We start from the raw sequence: 23,255 nt of genomic DNA, 5'->3' as shown, positions 1-23,255 counted from the left end.
GCATGTCATTTCCGCGCACGTTTTAAATATATTTTTGACAGCTCAGTCTCGTAGATTGACATTTGGAAGAACACGACATGCTCATGATGATATAGGACCAACACGACTGATGATGACACATCCAGGGGTGTTTGTCACATGCAACAGCCTAAAGCACACAAATCCACTAGTTTAGTGTCGCATAAAGACATTAAATGAAAAACAAACACAACCACGACGACTGGATTCTAACCTTGTGCGTCCATTTCTACAAAAATTTCAGCCTAGATACTCGCGACGCTGCTGGCTGCAAGCCTCGGAATTCTGCAGTAAAGCAGGAGGGGCAGTGAGGATTTCTATTGGCTAATTTGCAAACATGGATGACAGCTATTGGTCAGTTATGGGACGCTCGGAGTTCTGATTGGCTGTTTCTGCAAACGATGGGCGGGATCAAGGCGCTTCTTCTCCTGGCGGAGTGGTGCAGCTCTAGAGGAGCGGTGTACTGCGGCAGCATCGGCTGGAAGCGCGGACTAAGACCGTCTTGCGAAGAGGTAGTGGTGCGGTTCGTTAGTTCCACGGGTCTTTCGCCGCAAGTATCAGAGAGCAAAGGAGGGAAGCGGGTTCCTGCGTGATGCTCCGCTTGAGACCGCTACATTTCATCTGAAAAAGACGTCTCACAGGAGGAGAGTAGCCTGATCTCTTCCAAGGTTTGAACCGCTCTTTGTTTTCCACCGCCAAAGAAAACCGTTTTTTTTTCAGCTAACTTCTCCTTTACATTCTCGCTAACGCTAACCTCCCTAATCGCCTTGTTCTGTTTTTCAAGGCGAGGCTTTTTATTTTTGTTTTAAAAGAAAAGAGGCTAATTCAACGTGAGGGGGCTGACACCTCTCAAGCGGTGCATCACCTGAGAGAAGAGCAACTGCGCCAACATGGGGGTAAGATAACTTTTCTTTGCGCTGTAGCTCACCTGATGTGGCCTGAAAAAGTGAGAGTTGGCGTCAAACATGTCGGTTCCTCGCCCACCACCGCCCACTCGGGTGGGGAAAGGTGTCCAACCGGTGCGGCGATGCGGTCGTTTTGTTCCTTTTGGGGAATCCCGGATGTCTGAGTTGACATTGACTCTAATGCGGAACTGGTTTCCTCTGTTCAGACTGCGACAAACTGATGTAGCCATGAAGCTCCTTCTCCTGTCAGAGATCACCGGCGTCTTTTAGCGCTTTGGTTTGGACGTTAAGAGTTTTATTTCCGCCATTATTCACCATTCTGCTCAGATTCCCCCTCATTTATGAGTTACTGTCGCATCAACTGCAACATATATGAATGTAAAAGGGGAAGTGGGATGTGCGTTTTAAAGTGTCAGCGTGCGTTTCAAGTGTCTGTAACCTTGGGAGCCGCAAGGCCTAATCGGTTTATTCCTCCAGATTGCTCGTGTTGGAGCACCGAGGGAGGGGGGCACGTCTCATCTGCACCCACTTGTATTAAATTAAAAACCTCCAATAAGTCATATCACTCGCTGTTGGACTTTATTTTGTGATGAATGTGCAAATTTTTTGGGTGGAGGGACGTTTCCATTACAACCTCCCCATCCCCCCCCCCCACCCACCACCACACACACACACACACACACCTCTGCTGGTTCTGTTTTGTCTCCGGTTCTTATTTTATATTTGGTTCAGAACATTAGAAACACGGAGCAGAGGAGACGTCCTCTCGACAGCCTCCGCGCACTCGATGACCCGTGCGTCATAATGCGGTTACCGGGAATAAGTGTCTCACCAGCTTATTTCTCCCTTTAATTCGTGACATAACGGGGTCTCGAATGGACATACACCACAGATTAAATACAGATCGAGTGCTTTAATGCACAAAGGAACGCGGGACGACGCGTTCCCTTATTTATAAAAAGTCCGCATCCATTAAAACCATTAACGCATCTTCTCAGCGTTTCCGGTTCCTGAACTTATTAGCCGCGTAAATGAATCAGTGTGTCCTGGTGGAAAACTACCAGCTGAGAGAACCGGTGAGCTGTTGCGCAATTTCTTGCTCGGGGACAAGAGTTGTAATTTGGAATCGGAGGCGTTCCCCCTGAAGGATGCTGCAGGCAGAAACGGTCCTCTGCAGCATCCGAGAGACCCTGTCGGGTTCCCACGGAGGAGGGGAGAGGTCCCCTCGTTCTTTCTAGAGTGTTCACTGAAACGTGGAAGCTCGCAGCAGCTGGATGGGCACTGCGTCAAAAGAGACCGCGGAGAAAGTGCTTATTACGCATGATGCTGCTAGAGGTGTGAAAGTTGGGAAAGAGAAACGCTGAGTGGAAAGACTGTGCCATTTTCGGGACACAACTTGTCCCTTCAGGAAACAGTCATGAGGTGATAAACGAGCCTCCTTGAAGGTCTGAAGGAGGTTTCTGCGCTGCTGAGGTGACCCTGAACAGATAACGGATGAGATGATGGAGTCTTCTTAGATATAAGTTTAACATTCTTTTTAGTATCATCTTAATTTTTATTTTTTATCTTCTTTTTTTTTTTAATGTCGCAGCTGCGCACAGAGTAGTTGTCCTTTCAAGGCTGCGGGGGGGCATCGCTTGCGACGGCTTTCTGCGTCAAAGAGGGGGCGGGGCTTCTTGTGTGGAAATTCCCAGTAAAGAGCTGTGATTGGCTGGCACAAGAAGCCACGCAGACAGGACCAGCTAGAGAGACAGCAGTGATCATACAGGGGAAAAAGCTTGAACATGTGTAAAAAAAAAAGAGCATGGGTAGATTTTACCAGACGTACTATAGTTGTTTCAAAATGACATCTTGTCTCTTGTGACAATGTTTTCAGATTGACACACTTCTTCTGCCCCGTTTTCCTGCACTGATGCAGCTTTGACTGAAACTGATGAATGTAAAATGAGATGTGGCTTCACGGTGGCATCGGCGGCTGCTTTTCACCTTCAGACACGTGATGCAGATTGTGGTGTGACTGCTGAGAGAACAAGAGGGACAGAGAGGAAGGGCAGAGTGAATAGTCTGCAGGTGATGGGGGAGTGGGAGGATTTTGAAGTGATGGTGGCTGCGTATAGGGGGAGGGATGCTTGACTGTATATCCTGTTACAGGATAATGACCTGAAGCTCATATTACTAAGGCTTGTGTTTCCTGCTGCTGCACCGATACAGATGGGTACAGGCTTGGTGATCTTCACAGGGCATTAATGACTGATTGGTTCGTTTTAAGGTTGGGTTTGACGAAATTACAATGTCGTAGATGCAGTAAGTGTTCGTTACAAGGTCGTGATGACTGCAGTGAAATGTGTGGATGACGCTCTGAGAGCTTCAGTTGTCTCTTTGACATTGACATGAATCACTAATGAACTCAGTGTAAAGGTTTCTGGGACAGCATGTACATTTATACTGAGGTGCCACGTGAGGTGCTCATAGAGATGGAAGATGTTAAGGAGTTGTGTGGCTGCTGCAGAGGCTCAGCCTTCAGTTTGGTGCAGAGTGCTGCACATCCCTCCTCATTGCACCTGCTGCTTGATGCTGATAGGCTGCACTGTGGCATGGCTGCTCTGTCCCACACATTGCAGAACCACAAGAAAAGGCTCTTTTAAAACTAGTCAATAAGGTGATCATTTGAAGGGCTACTCCACTTTTTCCACTTCAAGGCAGCATAAACATATCAAATGAAATAGAGAAAAATGGGACTATAGACTGAACTTGAATTAAAAGTCAATGTAAAAGGATGAGTTTTCAGGCAAGATATAATGATTGTATAAACTGTAATGCAAACGTCAAGGTTGTTCAAAAATCTAGGTGCAGCCGACGCAAAAGCCTAATCCCATCTGTGCTTTTAATTTAGCCCTCATCGGCCCCAAGAGCATCTGGCAGGATGATCTCACTGCTGTTTTGGGTTATAAAAGCCGAGCAGTTCAGCTAAAAAAAAACGAGTGCCAAACCATTTCAAACCTTAAAATTAAGTAAAAATAATCTTAAAATCAATACAAAATGAGTCAAGCAGCCAGTGCTAAAACTGGAGTGATATGATCATGTCTTCTACATGCAACAACATTCTGAAGCAACTGCAAACAACGAAGAGATGACAGTTCAGGGACAAAATATAGAGTTGTAATATTGAATCTAGAGGAGATGAGGGCATGAATGTTTTTCTACTTTTTTATAATGAATGTAAGAATTTGCTTTGGCAACAAACTTACTCAACAAACCACCTTTTTTTTTTTTTTACTAGAAAGTGACTAGAACTCACCTGTGAGCTCAATAATTCATCCAACAATCAAAATAAGTCGATGTAGAGGAACGGTCCTGAAAAGGCACATGACTACTGATGCACCTTACGTACCGTCTTAATGTACTGTTAAATACCGTTACGTACTCTTAGACAACATCTGCCACCCAACAACAGTAATACAAATGTGTCTTTATGTTTTTTTTTTTTTTTGCATCTTATGGAACTACACATGCTTGGCAGGTAACCTAACGTGCATGTTTTTGGATTGGGAAAGTACCAAATCAAAACCACAAAGCCACAAAAGAACATGCATCCATTCAGAACAAGCACGACTGAGCTTCAACCTGACACAAAGTACCCAAAGCAGACCTAAAACCTGGTAAAGCTAAATTATTATTTCTATTAACAATTATTAATATGAATTATTCTATACTATTGTATCCTTAAAGTCATGGTAGATACAGTTACTGTAGTTCTAACTGTTGTTAGAATCAAATTTTTACCTTTAACATAAAGAGAGCTTTACCCTACTGGAGACTTTTCGTCCAGTCGTAGCTTCAATGTACAGAAATGAAACCCTTTCTTTTCTGTGTGAAAGCTAATAAAATGTAAAAGGTCAGTGCTGTCTCTCTTATACCTCACTTTAAAACAAGATTGCAGTAGACTCAGTGATTGATACGGCCAAAAGTTTCCAACTTAACATGCTGATGATCTCCCATAAAGAGAGCCGTTCAGGAGGATAAGATTGCCTGACTACAGCAACATGACGAATGCAGGGTGTTGTCCTGGAGAGCCATGTGTCCTTTTGTGACTAAATCAAGGCACAATGCTGCACAATGGACAACGATTGCTAGCTGTATTTAATTTGTATTTAGCCCTTTTAATGAAACTATACTGTAATACTGTACTGTAATTACCTACTGTAATAGGGTTCTTAAGTAACAATAAACAAAGGTTTCATTCACTTATTTCATTTATATATTTCAACGATTCCAGTTTAGATTCACAGAAGAAGGCATGTTACAAATCAAATCATATTAATGGATATTTCCTTGCACAAAGAGCTTTCATTTGTATGAATGTCTGCATAAATATCTGCATAGCTCTGCCATTCACCCAGTTGCTCGCTCTCATGTGGCAAGATGCCCTGTCCTCTACAAACGCCAAGGAATAAAGATTTACTACGCTAATCTAGCACAGGTTGCGCTCACTACAGTAGAAGTCCTTCACGGTCTCATTACTGCGCCGGGTTTGTTAAAGCTTCACAGAAACACTGTGTGAACAGATGATGACTGGACACACAGATGGATCAGAGGAAATCACATAGGGAGGGGGAGTTGTGACTTAAGTTGTAATTTTCATTTTAAGTGGTGCATGGATATGTTTCTTTGTTTTGTTTATTTTTATCTTTAGCACAAGGCAGATGATTTGAGAGCTAAAGAGGGTTAATCTTTCTTTGTGCTGGCAGGGTTTAGAGATTAAGGTTTTCTTTCTGTTCTTATAATCGCCCCCATAGTTCTTTTTTAAAATATTTTATTTATGCTATTTACAAAATTACATTAAATCCATTCTGTGCATGTGCCGTGGGTTCATTTGAATGCTTCTTGAGTGATGGGTGAATGGAACAACAGACTGCACTGCTTTCTGCCTTTTTTCCTTCTAAAATGTCACACTATCTCTTCTGTTTCTCCTTCATGTCTGATACCTGGAAATGCCTGCTTTTGACGTCATTTCACTTTGTGAGGAGAGACAGATAACATTTCAAGGCTGATGATACAGAAGAGTCAAACAAGCAGTTAGACAGTCTCTTTTTGAAATTTATAATTTCTTAGAATGAGCAGCTCACCAGAACAGTGGTTAGAGCTGTCTCCGCTCAGCAAGAAGGTTGCAGGATCGTCTCCCAGACTTGGGCCTTTCTAGAAGGAATTTGCATGTTTTCTTGGTGCACAAGTGGGTTTTCTCTGGGTATTACAGTTTCCTTCCACAGACCAAAAACATGCACGTTAGGTTCAATGGTATCTATAAAGTGTCCCTAGGTGTGGGTGAGCGTGTGAATGGTTGTGTGTCTCGTTTGTCTCTACGTGTTCCTGTGATGGACAGGCGACCTCTCCAGAGTGTCCACCGCCTCTTGCACTGCTGCAGACAGGCACCAGTTCCCTGCAACCTGGAAAAGAAGATGGGTAAAGAAAACGGATGCATTTCTTAAAATGCAGTCATTGATAACTGGTACAGAAAAGGAAAATTAATTGTTGATTAATTTGAAGATTATTTAGTTTTTCCAAGAGCCTATAGTGGAGTCCATGTTCTTGTTTGTGCTGATGTTCAATGTTTTATGTTATGAGTGCTTAGTGTATATTTAGTTGATGTTTTTCTTAGTTCATATCTTAGATGTTATTACTGTTTTTCTTATACATTTTATTGTTGGATGTAACTGGGACCCTGTGTACATAATTTCGCTCCACCACATGTACCACATGAGGTGCGAATGACAATAAAGAATCTCTGACTCTGACTCTGAAACAGAAGAGAGGGAGAAGCATACAGTAGTGGGCTAATCCAGTGTTGTAATCAGACTAGCTAATCCCAACAGTCCTGTCCCTTGGCCCTCAGCCTGGGCCCCCTACTTTGACCCAGAGCACTTTGTCTTTCTGCAAGAACCAGCAGATGGTCCAGTGACCTTGCCAGGTTACACAGACAAGCACTACAATGAATGACTTAGTATCACTATATTGTACTTCAAGTATAAGGTAACAATGATAAAGTTGTGTGTAATCATTTAATTTGTACAAATCTTACATTTTATGACATATTTTTAATAGTTTGTTTTAAATTTTCTTGTTAGATTTTTATTCTGTGTTTTCATAGAAACAGGATGACAAAGTCCAGGATACTCAGGTAATACTGCCATTTATAACTACTACATCTCTGACGAACAAACTGAGATTCACTGAAAACATTCCAGATTATAATAATATACAGTATATAACATATAATCAACAAGGCTGATGTTTTGATCACCATGATACTTTATCATTAAAAAAGTCTTACCATTTTCTTACATCACACTTGGATGATTTGCAGCTTTACTGAATGACCAAAATTAGACAAAAAGCACAAATGTACACATTTAATAAAATCTAATAATCTCAGGAGGTGGCATTTAATATGGGACTAAACACCAGACAGTATTTAATTTTAAGATTAACTGAAACATAAAAGAGTGCTTCAGTCTAACTTCTATGTTTGATGTTTGTAATTTCTATTTATTTTTCAGCACACGGTTAGATTAGACAGGGAAACTTGCCGTTAGTATGCTGGTTTGATTCATAGAGAGTTTTCCACTTTTAGCTTAAATGAGACCAACAATGACCCAGTCTGGATCCCAATTTACAAATGTCTTTATTCCTTCTAAACCAAATGAAGAGAAAAGATAGCCCAATTCTAATTTTACTCACTTTTATATCCAGCTCAGTGTGTGCAGCTATCTGACAAATCTGGCCATGATGTGGCCGTGGCATGTGTAAAATGATCACTTCTAGAATGCAGAAGATCTGTTTCCTGTTCTGCAGCCATGTGAATGATCTGATGTCAGTGTCACATGACGGTGATGAGATTAAATTATTACAACATGACACTGCTCAACACAAAGGAGAGGCGCAAACTGATGACAAATACAGTTAGAAAAATGTTGAGAAGTGTGTTTTGTCATTTCCTCATACGAGTTCTACATGGGGAAAAACAGAGTGGTTTAAAACCAGTTACCGTTGTAAATGTTTGCAAAATAATTTATGTTCTGCTATTCACTGCGCATGCTCCAAACACGGGCAGTAAATGAAGATAAAAAGCATCCTCCCATTTTCAGTGGAACCCATAATTAGTTTTCATGCTTCAACCTGAGGTCTTTACCATGCTTGACTTTAACTGTGCCACTCCTAAATTGTACATTTTCTGTGCTGATAACCCCACCCTTCAGACTTTACATGACTCTGCAGCAATACTGATCTCTTCTTTTGAGTTCAAGCTTAATTATTATACAATGACTGGTTGTCTGTTTCATCCACAACTTCCACTTTCTCTCTCTCTTTCTCTGCCGCATTGCGTGTATATGCTGCTCGTACGGATCGAAGCCAGTACAGTGACTCACCTCAGCTCATGCACAGAGACATGTTAAGACCAAAAATAAAAATCTTGGAATCCACTGCCTGGTCCGAACCAAACAGCAAGTAATGTAGTGTCCAGTTATTACAATCATTCCTCATACTGGATAACATCAGGGGATCCTCTAAGTACTAGACCACTGCTGAGCTTTGTCACCAAGCCGGTGGCTGTGATGGTCACCATGGTAACCTGCCCTCCTAACATACGCACTCAGCAGCATTGTTCACATTTGAGGAAACTGAACATTTTAGTTTGGCTAAACCAGTGCAGACCTACAAACGCATGACACATTGTTTCAATCAAATATCTGACACATTTTTTTAAACAGCCAGAATATCACGTTATTGGAATGATTACACTGTGTAATTTATGAAAGAGATGTGAGATTTCTCCATTTCTCCATGATGCTGATAAGCCTGTCCATCAATCTGATTTGCTCTGTGCTTGTATGGGGAATGAGTGTATGTAATTTCAGCCCAAGTCTCTGTTTCCTTTCTTAGGACAGAGGGGGCTCATTGAATTACCCAGAGATTCTGAAGACAGCTCGATCCCCACAGAGAAACACACAGGCAGATTGTGTTGACCTGCACAAAACAAAATTAAAATCAAGTGACACATTTAAAGCTGGAAACAAATTGGTGCGACTAGACTGTATAATATCTGAGAAAAAGATGCAGTGTTGTGGTAAAAGCATATATGAAACATTTAGACAAGAAAATATAAGGAAGTTCCTCGTTTGTTATTCAATGGAACTCAACAGGAAGGCCGCTGCTGTCACTTATTCAGTCTGCTGTAAAAAGACTAGACCAATCCAGCAACATTTCCTTTTCCCACGAGTCACATAAATAGCTACTCACTCATTCATATCTGCCAATGAAAACATGCACCTGCAGACACACACAGGCACCTGCAGTGAAAATATGATTTATAACGGTTTGAGATGTTGTGACTGTGCTCAATCTGTTAGAGCGGGTCAAAAGATTGCTGGTCAATAACTAATTTTGACGCCTGGGAGAAGGGTGACAACACCTCCTCTCACTCTCGTTCTCTCTCTCGTCTCACCTCCCACTGATGTCTCCCTTTCCATGTGCCCAGTCCTGTCTGTCATCCACCCCCGTCAAATCCGTCTCTCTGCGTCTTCACTTTCACTCTTTGTTCAGTGTTCATTTCCACCAACCAGCTCTATTGTCTGGGCTTTCGTATTTGTGTTTGGATGTATATAATAAAAGAAAAGCATATTGTGTGTCCTGTCCATATTTATATAACCACTAATTATGTTTTGTGTACTGGAGCAAATTCAGTGCTTCTGAAGTGGCTGTTTACAATGTTAAGTGAACGTTTGTGGAAATAAAACAATTAAAAATAATTCGTGTAAGTCGAGCAGCTGCCAAATCTAGCAATGTAAATTACACTTGACTGAAAAGTAGCACAGCTTGCTCAACACCTGTAATCTCAAACAGAAATATTATCGCCAATTACTGAGACATGCACACATGCAATATAACCCATGTGTACACATGTATGTGCCAACCCACACACACTCTTTGTGTTCCTGCACACACGTGCAAACACACCTATGGTCTATCTCAGCGGTGATCAGCAGCAGTACTTTTCCACAGCATCAGTCTCTTTGTGCAGCCTTTCTGCACCAGGCCTGCCTGGACTTGCTGCAGTGAGAAATTTGTTCACCTGCTCTTTTGTTACCAAACTGTTTGCATATGAATGCAGTCCGGTCAAACGGCTCTCTCTTTGCCGACATTCTGTCGTCTGCTCGACAAGCTTGAACGAATGGTTTAATTGTTTGCTTTGAGCTCAGATGGGCTCGTTGAGCAACGTGCGCCTCACAGTGAGAGTTGTCATGCACACTGTGGTCTTATGAAACCATGTACATGTATATGGGGTGACTAAACCTGAAAGAAAGGTTTTTGTTAAAAAAAAAAAAGTATGTGGTGGAAATCATTTCACAAAGGTTTTGCACAACAGGAGCAAAATTACAAATCACGTGGGAAATTCAGTGGCGAGTTTATCTTTGTGATGTCTGTTTTGTTCCAGTGCAGTTTTGTATGTTCTGGTGTGGTTCGGATAAGAGTCTATCAACATATGTGGAAAACTTTGGATATTTTTAATCCTCCTTCACAGAGATGCTTTTGTAATTTCATATGATAAATTTGAACAGACAAAACATTGCCACTTCAAAATAAATGTACTTTAAAGGCTTATTTTAAAGGTAAACTTTTTTTTGTTTTTTTGTTTGTTGTAGTAGTTTAAATAGTTTAGCTGCAGTTTGCTTGTGTTAAATACCTTACTCTACCACTAGAGGACGCTTACCACTGAAGACTTTTATTCTTACATCTTCTCCTTTTGACACCTAAATTATCAATTAAAATTATTCTAGGTTTATATCAATTTTATTTATGTCTAATTTATATCAAATGATGTATCCCATAGTTACATGATCCAACTGTTGCACTGCTTTATCATATCTTTAGTCTGTTTTCCATTCCTCGTTATCCAAGTTGTAAAAGTGACCCACTTTAGGGCCATTGATGGTCACCTTTGACCTTTGATGAGGCATATTTGTATTGATATAACACAAAGATCAGGTACTCTCATGTCAGACACAAGGCTACAGTTACAGACTCAAAGAGGACTTGAAAGTCCAGTTCTATAGAAAATCAGGGTAGATAATTAGGTCACTTATGCCTAGTTTACCAACATAAACAGATTTATAAAGGAACAGCCTGGAACAGCATCTTATGAAATAAATCAGGAAGAAGACTACAAATATATTAAATATGCCTGATTTGTGTCTTGCAGCTTGACTTTTAGTAATCTTGACATCAAAGTGTCTCTTCTGGCTCTGCTGTGATATTGCAGAGCTGCAAGAGTCTAAAGAACCCTTTGATGAGTTTATAAACTTCATTATCCTGTTCTGTCTTTCTTTGATGTTTTTAAAATTTGTCCTTGATAATTAAGTGCAAACGTTCTGGCAGTGGTTTGTTGTACAGGGTAATCTGTTTGCCCTTTATTGAGTTGTGACGTGTCCATCAGGCTGCTGGACACATTGGAGTGAGTGTTTTTTGATCAGTGGAGGTTGGATACGTGTGGCAGAACAGATTGCAAACTCATGCTTTAATGTGTTGTGACAGTGCAGCAGTAGTTTATTGAAGGAAAACATGCATTTTTTGTTTATATTCTAAATTTTACATTTAAATGCTTTCCTTTTTCTTTGCATTGATGTTTTTTTTTTCAATTGAAAAAATATAGTAAATTCTTATGACATGCTAACTACCTCACAAGGCCACATCAGAAGGTTACAGCATGATTTAATTTGTACTGAAGTCTGAGCATGACAGATACTTTCTGCATAGTAGTTTTTAGTTGGCACATAGATCATTTATTCAGTTAGATGATTAAATAGACGTTTGCAAACCGAGAAAACAGCTAAAATTACAGACAAAGGCACACAGGTTGCTCTAGTCAAAGTGCATGTATAAAACATGTGTGTGTGTCTGTAGTATGGACGTTCAGACAGTTACCGCGTTGCCACCACACAGGACAAAGTTGACCGATCCCCCAAGAAGAAGAAGGGGCAGACGGCCAAGGACATGGATGACCTGAAGAAGGAAGTGCCCATTGTAAGTAAAGTTCTGCCTTAATCGCACAATACTTGTAGAAGAACTGAATCTGTCTGAATCCTGTCAATCAGAGGCTAACTAAATTTACAGCCACAATTTATTTATTGCATCAAAATATCTCTGTACTCTCCATTCGTCTTGCAATAATAATAAAAAAAATTGTTAAAAAAATTACATCCTCATCATAACTTAATAGGTTTTTACTTTGGAAATAAGAAATATCTTTCACATACAGGCCAAAATCCTGAATTTTCACTTGTTAGGAGGACTGATTTGTTGTCAGGATGTTGTGAGTTTTATCCCACATTTCAGCTCAAGAGAAAGACACCAGGGTCGCCTTTTCTGGCTGACCTAACACTCTAAGTTCTAAGGTGAACTGCATGCATGGAGTAAAATGTATAATTAATTTTTACTTGACTATGTTCGATGTTTTACAAATGCAAAATTTATGATAAACATTTAATGAACATATTTGTAGATTAATAGTGCATGCAAAACGACAGCAACACCTATGATATTACTCATTATTAATGTGCGCTCTGTTTGTGTTTTTGTTTTTATTGTCATTTTGCAGACGGAACACAAGATGTCCGTTGAAGAAGTAACCAGAAAGTTCCAGACTGATATTGTCCAGGTGAGTCTTATTTGGTGGTTTGAGGTTGTTTCATAATTTGAGCACTAGGTGGAAGTAGTGAACCTCTGTTACCAAATAAAAGTACGGTACAGTGTATTAACAACAATCCAGCTGAAAGGCCTCAGGACCACACAGCCACATCTAAGAAATATGAAGAAATTCTTCATTAACTTACATTATTGCTGGTTCTGCTCAATCTGTTCTTCCTTTACTCACATCATGTTTATATTGTCTCTTCTCTCCAGGGACTGACCAATGCCAAGGCAGCAGAGATTTTGGCCAGGGATGGTCCCAATGCTCTCACCCCTCCACCCACCACCCCAGAGTGGGTCAAGTTCTGTCGCCAGTTGTTTGGTGGGTTCTCCATCCTGCTGTGGATTGGCGCCATTCTTTGCTTTCTGGCCTATGCCATCCAGGCAGCCACAGAGGACGATCCTGCAGGCGACAACGTAAGCAAAGCACACACATACACACAATTTGTGCAACAGATTTTCCATGAACATATTCCCATCTGGCCCACCTACACCCCATTAACACATTTGTCACACTCAGAACTGTGAAGTAGAAATAACATCATGGCAGATCTATTTGAGCTTCATACGCAGTCTTCTCCCTCTCAGTAACTACACGTTTGACTGTTCCTTTGCCTCTCTGTTGCAGTTGTACCTGGGTATTGTGCTCACAGCTGTTGTCATCATCACTGGCTGCTTCTCATACTTCCAAGAGGCTAAGAGCTCCAAAATCATGGAGTCTTTTAAGAACATGGTGCCTCAGGTAAACAAATTAATTTACCCAAAATAAAAATGCACATACTTTATGTTTAAACATTCTTTTTTTAAAGTTCTCACAGTCTAAAAAGTGCTGCACCGATCCTATATTAGTATACCCTGCATTCTATTTACAGTACTGAAATTTTAGAAATGTGGCAAATACTAAAATTTAATTATTATTTTCCAGTTGATGTAATCAGAGCTTAAAAATATATGCAAAAGAAAGACGTCTCATTTTTATTTACTTTTTAGAATAAACAGCTTGCAAACAAAAGGGCATCTCTAAACACAGTAACAAATAAAGTCTTCCTCAAGTTCTGCATCAAACAGCTGTCCAACTATTAGCCAACTATTAGCTGACTATTAGCTTTAATGCTGCCTTTAATACCAAAGTCAAATATTATTTATATATATATATATAATGTGTGTGTTGCACAGGCATTCACCTTTGACCTAAAATGTTTCAAGTGTTTTTAATCAAAGTTTATATTCTAAATAATTTTATCAGTCAGTGTTTTCCTCTTATGCAAGCAAAAAAACAAAACAAGAACAAAAAAACAATCTTTTTTTGTTTCTTGTTACAAGTGTTTGTTAGTTATCTGTACTTTCTGACCACTGACTGATTGTGTCCTTGCAGCAAGCACTGGTGATCCGTGAGGGTGAGAAGGTGCAGCTCAACGCTGAAGACGTGGTGGCCGGAGATCTGATAGAAGTAAAGGGAGGAGACAGGATCCCTGCTGACATCAGGGTGGTTTCTGCTCATGGCTGCAAGGTACACACAGACTCTAACTAACGCCACATTCACTGCACTCTGGTGTTAAAAAGATTTAACTATCAAATCCCTTTGTGGGAAAACATGGCTGTCTCCAGGTTTGCTTTGCTTTTAAACACTTAAGTTTATTTATAAGAATGAACTAAAGGAGTGTGAAAATGTACCCACATTGTAGTATAGAATATCACACAATTATATCTACAGTACTGGCCAAAAGGTTTAAACCACTCATAATTTCTTAAAATTTTGCTTTCCAATCAAAATATTCTTATTGTTATTTTTCACGTGGTCTTGACCAACAGTTCTTCAGGCTTTCTGAAGGTCTTTGACTCTTTTTGTCTTTTGTTTGCCTTTTCAGAGTCAATTATAAACAGGTTCTTTGTTACTAGCAGCTTGTTACAAAGACAAAGTTTGTTCCTATTTTTTAGCCTAAAACGAATGAACAAGTAGTTCATAGAAAAACCTTTATAAAGTTCGAAGAACTATTAATTAAGACCACTTTTAAAGGTCACAAGAATATCTGACTGCTTATATAGAAAATGTAAAAAAAAATGAGGAATGACTCAAGACCTTTGCGTAGTACTGAAGGATCAATATTCCGCTTCTTGTTTTACAAAACTAGTTTTTGTGTTACAGGTGGATAATTCCTCCTTAACAGGAGAATCAGAACCACAGAGCAGGTCACCTGACTGCACCCATGACAACCCCTTGGAGACCCGAAACATCGCTTTCTTCTCCACCAACTGTGTGGAAGGTATTATCACCTTGACAATTGTATATTCTGTGGCATTATTAAACTGTGTGCACATGTCTCATTTTAAAGCCAACAAATTTTTTGGAATAATAGAATTATCAACATTAGTCATTTTTAGTTCTAAAAGTAGGAAACATTCCATTTCATAAAAGTGTTTGTAAAGAAAATCACAAAATCTCTTACAGCGTTACATTTGAATGTTTCTTTTGTTAAACCAGGCACAGCTCGTGGTATCGTCATCTACACCGGAGATCGCACAGTCATGGGTCGTATTGCTACTCTGGCTTCTGGTTTGGACACCGGCAAAACTCCCATCGCCAAGGAAATTGAGCACTTCATCCACATTATCACAGGTGTGGCCGTCTTCCTCGGTGTGACGTTTTTCATCCTGGCCATCATCCTGGGTTACTCCTGGCTGGAAGCTGTCATCTTCCTTATTGGCATCATTGTGGCTAATGTGCCTGAGGGGCTGCTGGCCACAGTCACTGTAAGTAATTAGTGGTTTTGGATTAGCATCCTTTATTTCCTTTGTGTCTAATAGTTTTGTGTTAAACTTACAGAATACATCCTAAAAATATTGCTTTATATATAAAAATGACATAAAAACAATTTAACCTTTTAAACATGTGTCTGCAGGTATGTTTGACTTTGACTGCCAAGCGTATGGCTAAGAAGAACTGCCTTGTAAAGAACTTGGAAGCTGTGGAAACCTTGGGCTCCACTTCCACCATCTGCTCTGACAAGACCGGCACCCTGACCCAAAACAGGATGACTGTGGCCCACATGTGGTTTGACAACCAGATCCATGAGGCAGACACCACCGAGGATCAGTCAGGTTAGAGAGGAAAGGGCATAAAGCACAGGTGCTGCTGATGCCTGAAACATATTACAGTTGGAAAAGGACTTAATGATTACAGCAAAGAATCACTCATTTCTCGCTTCTTTTCCCAGGTGCTTCCTTTGACAAGAGCTCAGTGACGTGGCAGGCTTTGTCTCGTATCGCTGCTCTATGTAACAGGGCGCAGTTCAAAGCAGGACAGGATGCAATACCCATCCTGAAGAGAGACGTTGCAGGCGACGCTTCTGAGTCGGCCCTGCTGAAATGTATAGAGCTGTCTAGCGGCTCTGTCAGGGCCATGAGAGACAAAAACAAGAAAGTTGCTGAGATTCCCTTTAACTCCACCAACAAATACCAGGTAAGTATTTCTTGAATACAGCCATGAACGGACAAATAATAACATTGATAAATCTAAAGAACAGTTTGTGTGAATATTATTTGTTTCTTATCCTCATGTAGTTATCAGTGCATGAGACAGAGGACCCCAATGACAACCGCTACCTGCTAGTGATGAAGGGAGCTCCTGAAAGGATCCTAGATCGTTGTTCAACCATCCTGCTGCAGGGCAAAGAGCAACCGATGGATGAGGAGTTGAAAGAGGCTTTCCAGAATGCATACATGGAACTGGGAGGACTGGGAGAGAGAGTACTAGGTAAAGATAGGCAGTTATACAGATAAATGTTTAAAATGGATAAAATATGGGATGGGACCAAGAGGCTCAAAGGGAGAATAGATTTAAGGACACACATATATAACTGGAAATTTACCATGTCATCCTATGATACAAGTTCTTTGTTTTATAAAACTATTAGCTTAGTTAAATGTTAAGTTTTCTATGCATCTCCTCTTTTATTTTTCTATCTTTATCATGTTAACATCATTTTTCTTTAGCTGTTAAAACAGCTCTTTTAGCTTTGTGAACAGTGTTTTTCAAAATGCGTTAAATAATTAGTTTTTTTAATCAACCTAAAGAATAATATATGAACATTGTATCTAATTTTAATTTATACTTACCTTTTGGTCCTGAAACTTATTCTTATCTTTAAAAGATACACTATTGCTACATTATCTGGAAACAGAGTAAAGAAAAGTTATTCCAAAAACAAAAATGGAAAAATAAAATGAAAAGCTTCACCACATTTGTCTTTTCCCTGCAGGTTTCTGTCACTTGCTCCTGCCAGAGGACCAGTACCCCAAAGGTTTTGCCTTTGACACAGATGACGTTAACTTCCAGACAGACAATCTTTGCTTTGTTGGCCTCATGTCCATGATTGACCCTCCTCGTGCTGCTGTGCCTGATGCTGTTGGGAAATGCCGATCTGCTGGTATCAAGGTGAGCCTTTTCTGCTCAACACAAGTGTTTGACAACATTGTTTCTAGGGCTGATAAAAAATTAAAAAAAAACTTTGCTGCTTTTATAGGTTATTATGGTCACTGGTGATCATCCAATCACAGCTAAAGCTATTGCCAAGGGAGTGGGCATCATCTCAGAGGGCAATGAAACAGTGGAGGACATCGCAGCTCGTCTCAACATACCTGTGAGCCAGGTCAACCCCAGGTGAGGAAGGTTTACAGAAAAATACACACTAAACAAATACACAGCCTTCAATAAGACACCAAGTTAAGAATTAAAAGCTTGCACTGTTTGTGTTCAGGGATGCCAAAGCCTGTGTGATTCATGGCTCCGACCTGAAGGATTTGTCTCAGGACCAGATGGACGACATCTTGAGGAATCACACAGAGATCGTGTTTGCCAGAACCTCCCCACAGCAGAAACTCATCATTGTAGAAGGGTGCCAGAGACAGGTTGGAGCATTTTGACATTGTTTTAATAAACTGGTTTGAATGAAAGATGTGACTTTGGCTGGAAATACAGTTGGTTCTGTGTGACTACTCTACTTGATCAACAGTAGAGGGTGCTAGATATCCACCAAATGAAGCACTCCAGTGAAGCGATTGGCTAACTTTTGAAGCATTATCAGCCTTTACATGAAAATATATACGGTAGTTAGAAATGTATATATGTTTTTTTGTAAGATATGAAAAATATATTAAATTGTGAAAATGTTGATTTGAGCATGCACTTTAGCTCTGATGATGACTGCTTCAGTTGGATTCTTTTAAACAGGTTAACCTTGCTAAATGTGGAATCTGACGAATAACAATTCTTTTTTGTGACTAACCTTACTGTCTTTTCTCATCCCTCTTAGGGTGCCATCGTGGCTGTGACAGGTGACGGTGTGAATGACTCTCCTGCACTGAAAAAAGCCGACATTGGTGTTGCCATGGGAATCTCAGGCTCTGATGTGTCCAAACAGGCTGCAGACATGATCCTATTGGATGACAACTTTGCCTCTATTGTCACCGGAGTAGAAGAAGGTAGGAATGGACAGAGCTGAAGGATTAGAAGCAATAAATCAATTGTGTTCATAACAAGAACATTAATTGTAGGAACAGAATGGAAATTAGTTTTGAGTTAACTGAGACTGTAAAGGGGAGTTTCCCTCTGAAAATAATTAAGAGAATATTGTGTATCATTTCAAAGGCCCATCTCTGATTATTTTGTAATGTGTTTTTCTATTTTTTCCTCCTTTAGGCCGCCTGATTTTTGATAACTTAAAGAAGTCCATTGCCTACACATTAACCAGCAACATCCCAGAGATTACTCCCTTCCTACTCTTTATCATAGCCAACATTCCTCTACCTCTAGGAACCATCACCATTCTCTGTATTGATCTGGGAACTGACATGGTGAGAGCTGATCAAACCCACGCTCTTCGATTTTACTAATAAAATGTTAGGCATCTATATGAGAATTAAAGTTCGCATTTCTTCCTCGTTCAAAAGGTTCCAGCCATCTCTTTGGCTTATGAAACAGCTGAGAGCGACATCATGAAGCGTCAGCCCAGGAACCCATTCAGGGACAAGCTTGTGAACGAGAGGCTTATCAGCATTGCTTATGGACAAATTGGTATGTGAACTGTTGATGCAGACTGTGAATTATTGTTTTTTTATCTGTTTTTAGAATGATTCTTCCTTATTATCACAAACAACAACACCTACCTACTTTTCAGACCTGTCTCCAGATTTAAAGATTAAAGGTCTGTGTGTATGTTTCCACAGGTATGATCCAGGCTCTGGGAGGCTTCTTCAGCTACTTTGTCATTCTGGCTGAAAATGGTTTCCTGCCCGGTACCCTGCTGGGCATCAGGCTCAACTGGGATGATCGTAGTGTAAATGATCTAGAAGACAGCTATGGGCAGCAATGGGTAAATGGATTGTGTGTGTTTGTAGTGTTTTTTTTTTTTTTTCCAGTTGGTCTCACATTTTGTTGGTCATCTCCTTCCTCTTCAGACATATGAACAAAGGAAGATTGTGGAGTTCACATGTCACACAGCCTTCTTTGTCAGCATCGTCGTAGTGCAGTGGGCCGATCTCATCATCTGCAAGACCAGACGTAACTCTGTGTTCCAGCAGGGCATGAGGTGAGTCCAAGAGCTGCATCTAAATGCTTGCACGTCTCCTTTTAGACTCCAGAAATGTCCTGGACATCTGTCATCTTTTGTTTCACCAACTGCAAATAACACAAATATTGCCCAAATTATTGTTATATATCTTGGTTTTTGTGTGGATTATTTTTTACTAATATTTGTTGTGTTTCTGCACTCAGGAACAAGATCTTGATCTTCGGCCTGTTTGAAGAGACAGCCCTAGCTGCCTTCCTGTCTTACTGCCCAGGCATGGATGTGGCCCTCAGGATGTATCCTCTAAAGTAAGTCTCAGAGTCAAATGTGTCCCATGAATATAAAATAATCCAGTTGTCTGTTTACTTCATTTGGGTTCTCTTGACTTGTCCACAGGCCTTCCTGGTGGTTTTGTGCATTTCCTTATAGTTTTCTCATCTTTGTTTACGATGAAGTACGAAAACTTATCCTTCGCCGAAATCCTGGAGGTGAGTCTTTATCTTCTTTAACTCCCCTTGAACAAAGGCTTCTTCATAGATGCATGTTTTAGTCGTGCAGAAAGTTTGCACTTGACATGCCCTACTTTTAAGAAATTACAGCTCTTTTGACATTTAGTTGAGGAGGTTTTTATTTTTTCTCTTCAATAAATTCAGTTGCAACTACAGACACACCTGTAACTTGGTCTTCCTCTGTTTAAAGCAGTGGAACATCTTCAAATGGTTTCTCAGAAGCTGTGTATATTTTTCTAACTCATAACATGTCCACTGAATGCTGTCTTGATGTTCAGAAAGAGAGGACCGGCAGGTCAAGCACAGCAATGCAACTGTCATCATCTGCTGCTGTGTGCTCCTGGTTGAAACCACTTTCCTCTAGAGCTCTAATCTGACCTTCTTTTGCAAAGTGTCTTGAATCTGTCTAAATAAAACTAACTAAATATTGATTATGCTTCTTAATTATGATAAATTACAGCTTTACTTTTAGAGGCACGTTGCATCTTGAAGCTGACATCATGAGTTTGCACATTTATGTTTTTGCGAGTAATGAAAACACCTTTTGATTAATTGTGATCATTTATCTGTTTTTCTCATTTGCGCTCCAGGTTGGGTGGAAAAGGAGACATACTATTGATCACCAGAGCACCTCCGCTCAAGCCTCTTACATCTTCTATTCATACGTTTATGCCCCGTCACTCCATCCTTGGCAAGATACATCTCCAGATGCCCCTTCCCTTTTAAAGACAAAAACCGCTTTGAAGCAATTTTCATCACAACTGCCCCAAAGATTAAAAACAGCAAAAGCACCTTTACAACTTTCTACATTGACCTGCGCTCTTTCTCCTTACCTCCTATGATACTCTTTGCATGTGTCCTCTCACTGCTGTGTACTTAAACCAATATATCTACCAAACGGCAGCTGCATATTGTGTATGTAGATTTGAATGAACTAAAGATACAAAGGGAGTGTCAATGCTCTGCGAAAAGGACCATCCAGCTCCTTCTTCCCATTTTCTCCTCTGCTGTCTTTCTGTATACCTCCGTTTCCCTCTGCTTTCCCTTGCCAACCCTTTGCTTGCCCCCAATCACACACAGATCAAAAAAATCAGTGTGATTTGACCGCAGACACATCGACTGCCACCTCGCCTCCGTTTCCTGTTTGTGGAGGACCCGCATAGTGGTCCTTTCCCCGGCGATCTTACTGCATCCATTTTCCGTTTTTTTCTGTTCTCCACGGCCACAGTGTTGTTTTTTCTTTTGTTAATATGTCAAGTGGGAGGGATTTGGATTATTTTATTTATCTTTTTTATTTCTGATGTGGGAGAGAAGGTGTGTGAGAACTGCTTTTCCTCATTTAGGCTTAACAGAACACACCCCATGGTGCCCTGTCCTCTCTCTCTCTCCCCCTTCTGTCTCTCACACCCTTCTCTCCCTTCCCTCCTGCCCCATTTGTCTCTGTTTGTGTGCACAGTGTGAACCATTGTCCTTGTTAATAACTAATACAGTACATTCTCTCTCCCGTGTTGGTAAAGACAACTCAATCTTTCTGTGTGCTCTAGGAAATCTATACAATTCTATACTGAATTTAAATGAAACAATAAAAATGATGTTGAGAAACAATGCGAGAGAGATGCATTCATGAAGGCCATTTACAATATTGGTTAGAATATTAAAAATGAGGATATCTGTCTCTCTTTTTTTGTATTTCATATGTTTTTTTGGTTTCTTTTTGCTGGTTTCTCAGGAGGCTAAAGTGTAACAGCAAAGCAGGGCTTCAGGTTGTTTATACCAAAAGGCTTCAGGTTCCTGTCACTGCATGTGTGCAGGTATGATGTGGTGAATTGTGCTGTGATATGGTGAGTGGATGACAATTGAGTCCATGTGCCTGGGGCCTATTTACTGGACCGGATCTGGGTCCAGTTCGGATATTTGACCAGTCCGGCCCAGATCTGTGTGTGCACGTATGTGTTGTGGAGACCAGTGAAGGGCCAACGGTCTCTGGTGGCTGAAAAAGTTGAGATTGAAGAAATAAAATACACAACTAGTAGAAAATGTGTGTGTCAAATAAATGCAACCAACACCAATAAAACATCTAGAACATTTAATACAACCCAAACCTGTTTGTCTTTGCCTTTGTTCTACGCTATTTTATTTACTACTTATACTTTCTCTATTTCTTACTTTATTATGGTTCAACAACAGATCATGGGTGTTATTTTTAGTGATAAAATTAATCTAATGTAATTTTAATATTTATCATTTCCAACAAAAGAACTCTATAGATATTTTTAATTCTATTGAATCATATTGCAGCTGAATCCAGTGCTGGACACCGACACATTTTCATCCTATTACCTATTTTTTCCCCAACAGTGTTTTTTTTTTTTTCTCAATTGCTGCACCTTGAAATGGTCCGTTTTATATAATATGACATAAATTACCCATATATGCTGCCAGTTCGTGGTCATAATTGTAGAACCTGAGCTTTGTCTAAAACAGCAGAAACTACTGAACAGAAATTGGAGGATGAGATGCCACCTAGTGCCGTGAAAAGATTTGGACTTCAACATGCAAACTGCGTCAACTGCTATAGGAGGAAGAGTTGGCAGCAGCCCAGGGTAATGCACCAAAAATAGTGTCTGCTCTAAATGTTCATCCCTGTCCACGTGAACATGTAAGAGGGTGAGAATGATGAACACACACCAAAAAAAAAAATCACAAATGTCCCTGTTTAAATGATCTATACTGTATATGTATTGTCAATTCCTTTTAGTGAGCAACTTGTGCCTCAGTATCGTTTATTTAAAATAAGCCTCTCGTTTTCCATCTTTTACACATTAGATAAATAGATATAAACCTTTACAATGTGCAAGACACAATCAGTGATAATTCAGCACACATCCTTTTTGGGAATCAAAAACTTTCTGGGACCAATCCACCACCTCCCAAAGACACAGTTTCCAGCTCAAACACACACTTTCTGTCACTCTGGCTGACAAACATCCTCTCGCCCTCACCCTTGTTCTAATTTCCCCCGTGTCTCTGCAGTGAGCTCGCTGCAGTGCGACTCTCCTCTCCCCTTCTCTCCAACGCCCCCTCCCTCCGCCACCCTACATATAATAGAATATCGATCGCTTGGCTTTGCCGCAGTGTGTAAGCGAGTGTTTCTAAGGACGAGTGCGCGTCTGACTGGGACCCTCCAAGGTCATTGCCATGGCAACTCGAACATGGGGTCCTTTAGCTGCGATGTCACAGAGCACAGGTCACAGGGGTCACATGAAGGGAGGAGACAAAAGGGGGTTGGTAAACGTGCAGTTTTGGTGAGTTCGAGACACAGTGAGGAGAGAAATCATGGGTTTGGCTCCGTCTTATTCCACTGTGCATTCAGACTGGAGCAGAATAATAAAAAATGTACAATAGGTACCGAGGGCCACAAAGTGCAGTGCAACTGCCACGCATGCACAAACAGATGGCAACTGTATCTTAAACGGACCTAACGTGGATTAAAATAAAAAGGATTTTAAAAAGGC

The 23,255-nt window shown here is 40.5% G+C and overlaps 1 protein-coding gene across 2 annotated transcripts; it reads left to right on the top strand.

The window, feature by feature from the left end:
- Nucleotides 1–473: 473 nt before the first annotated feature.
- Nucleotides 474–21,841, top strand: atp1a3b (ATPase Na+/K+ transporting subunit alpha 3b). Of its 2 annotated transcripts, none has more exons than XM_037676190.1 (23): nucleotides 474–686; nucleotides 831–914; nucleotides 11,919–11,999; nucleotides 12,574–12,633; nucleotides 12,879–13,082; nucleotides 13,294–13,407; nucleotides 14,041–14,175; nucleotides 14,812–14,929; nucleotides 15,148–15,416; nucleotides 15,566–15,764; nucleotides 15,881–16,125; nucleotides 16,227–16,419; nucleotides 16,925–17,100; nucleotides 17,189–17,325; nucleotides 17,423–17,573; nucleotides 17,978–18,146; nucleotides 18,364–18,518; nucleotides 18,615–18,738; nucleotides 18,891–19,036; nucleotides 19,122–19,252; nucleotides 19,438–19,539; nucleotides 19,628–19,719; nucleotides 20,331–21,841. In XM_037676190.1, the coding sequence occupies exons 2-23, from the start codon at nucleotides 909–911 to the stop codon at nucleotides 20,357–20,359; spliced, it is 3,036 nt and encodes a 1,011-aa protein (XP_037532118.1). In that variant the 5' UTR covers nucleotides 474–686; nucleotides 831–908; the 3' UTR covers nucleotides 20,360–21,841. The 2 variants fall into 2 exon arrangements, with proteins under 2 accessions (XP_037532118.1, XP_037532117.1); XM_037676189.1 differs by having other exon boundaries at nucleotides 803–914.
- The last annotated feature ends 1,414 nt before the right edge of the window (nucleotides 21,842–23,255 follow it).

The sequence above is a fragment of the Nematolebias whitei genome, chromosome 5 (genome assembly GCF_014905685.2).
Source record: "Nematolebias whitei isolate Nwh7 chromosome 5, NemWhi1, whole genome shotgun sequence".
Classification (NCBI taxonomy): Eukaryota; Metazoa; Chordata; class Actinopteri; order Cyprinodontiformes; family Rivulidae; genus Nematolebias; species Nematolebias whitei.
The sequence above is the reverse complement of the archived record's forward strand: the minus strand, read 5'-3'. Positions and strand labels throughout refer to the sequence as shown.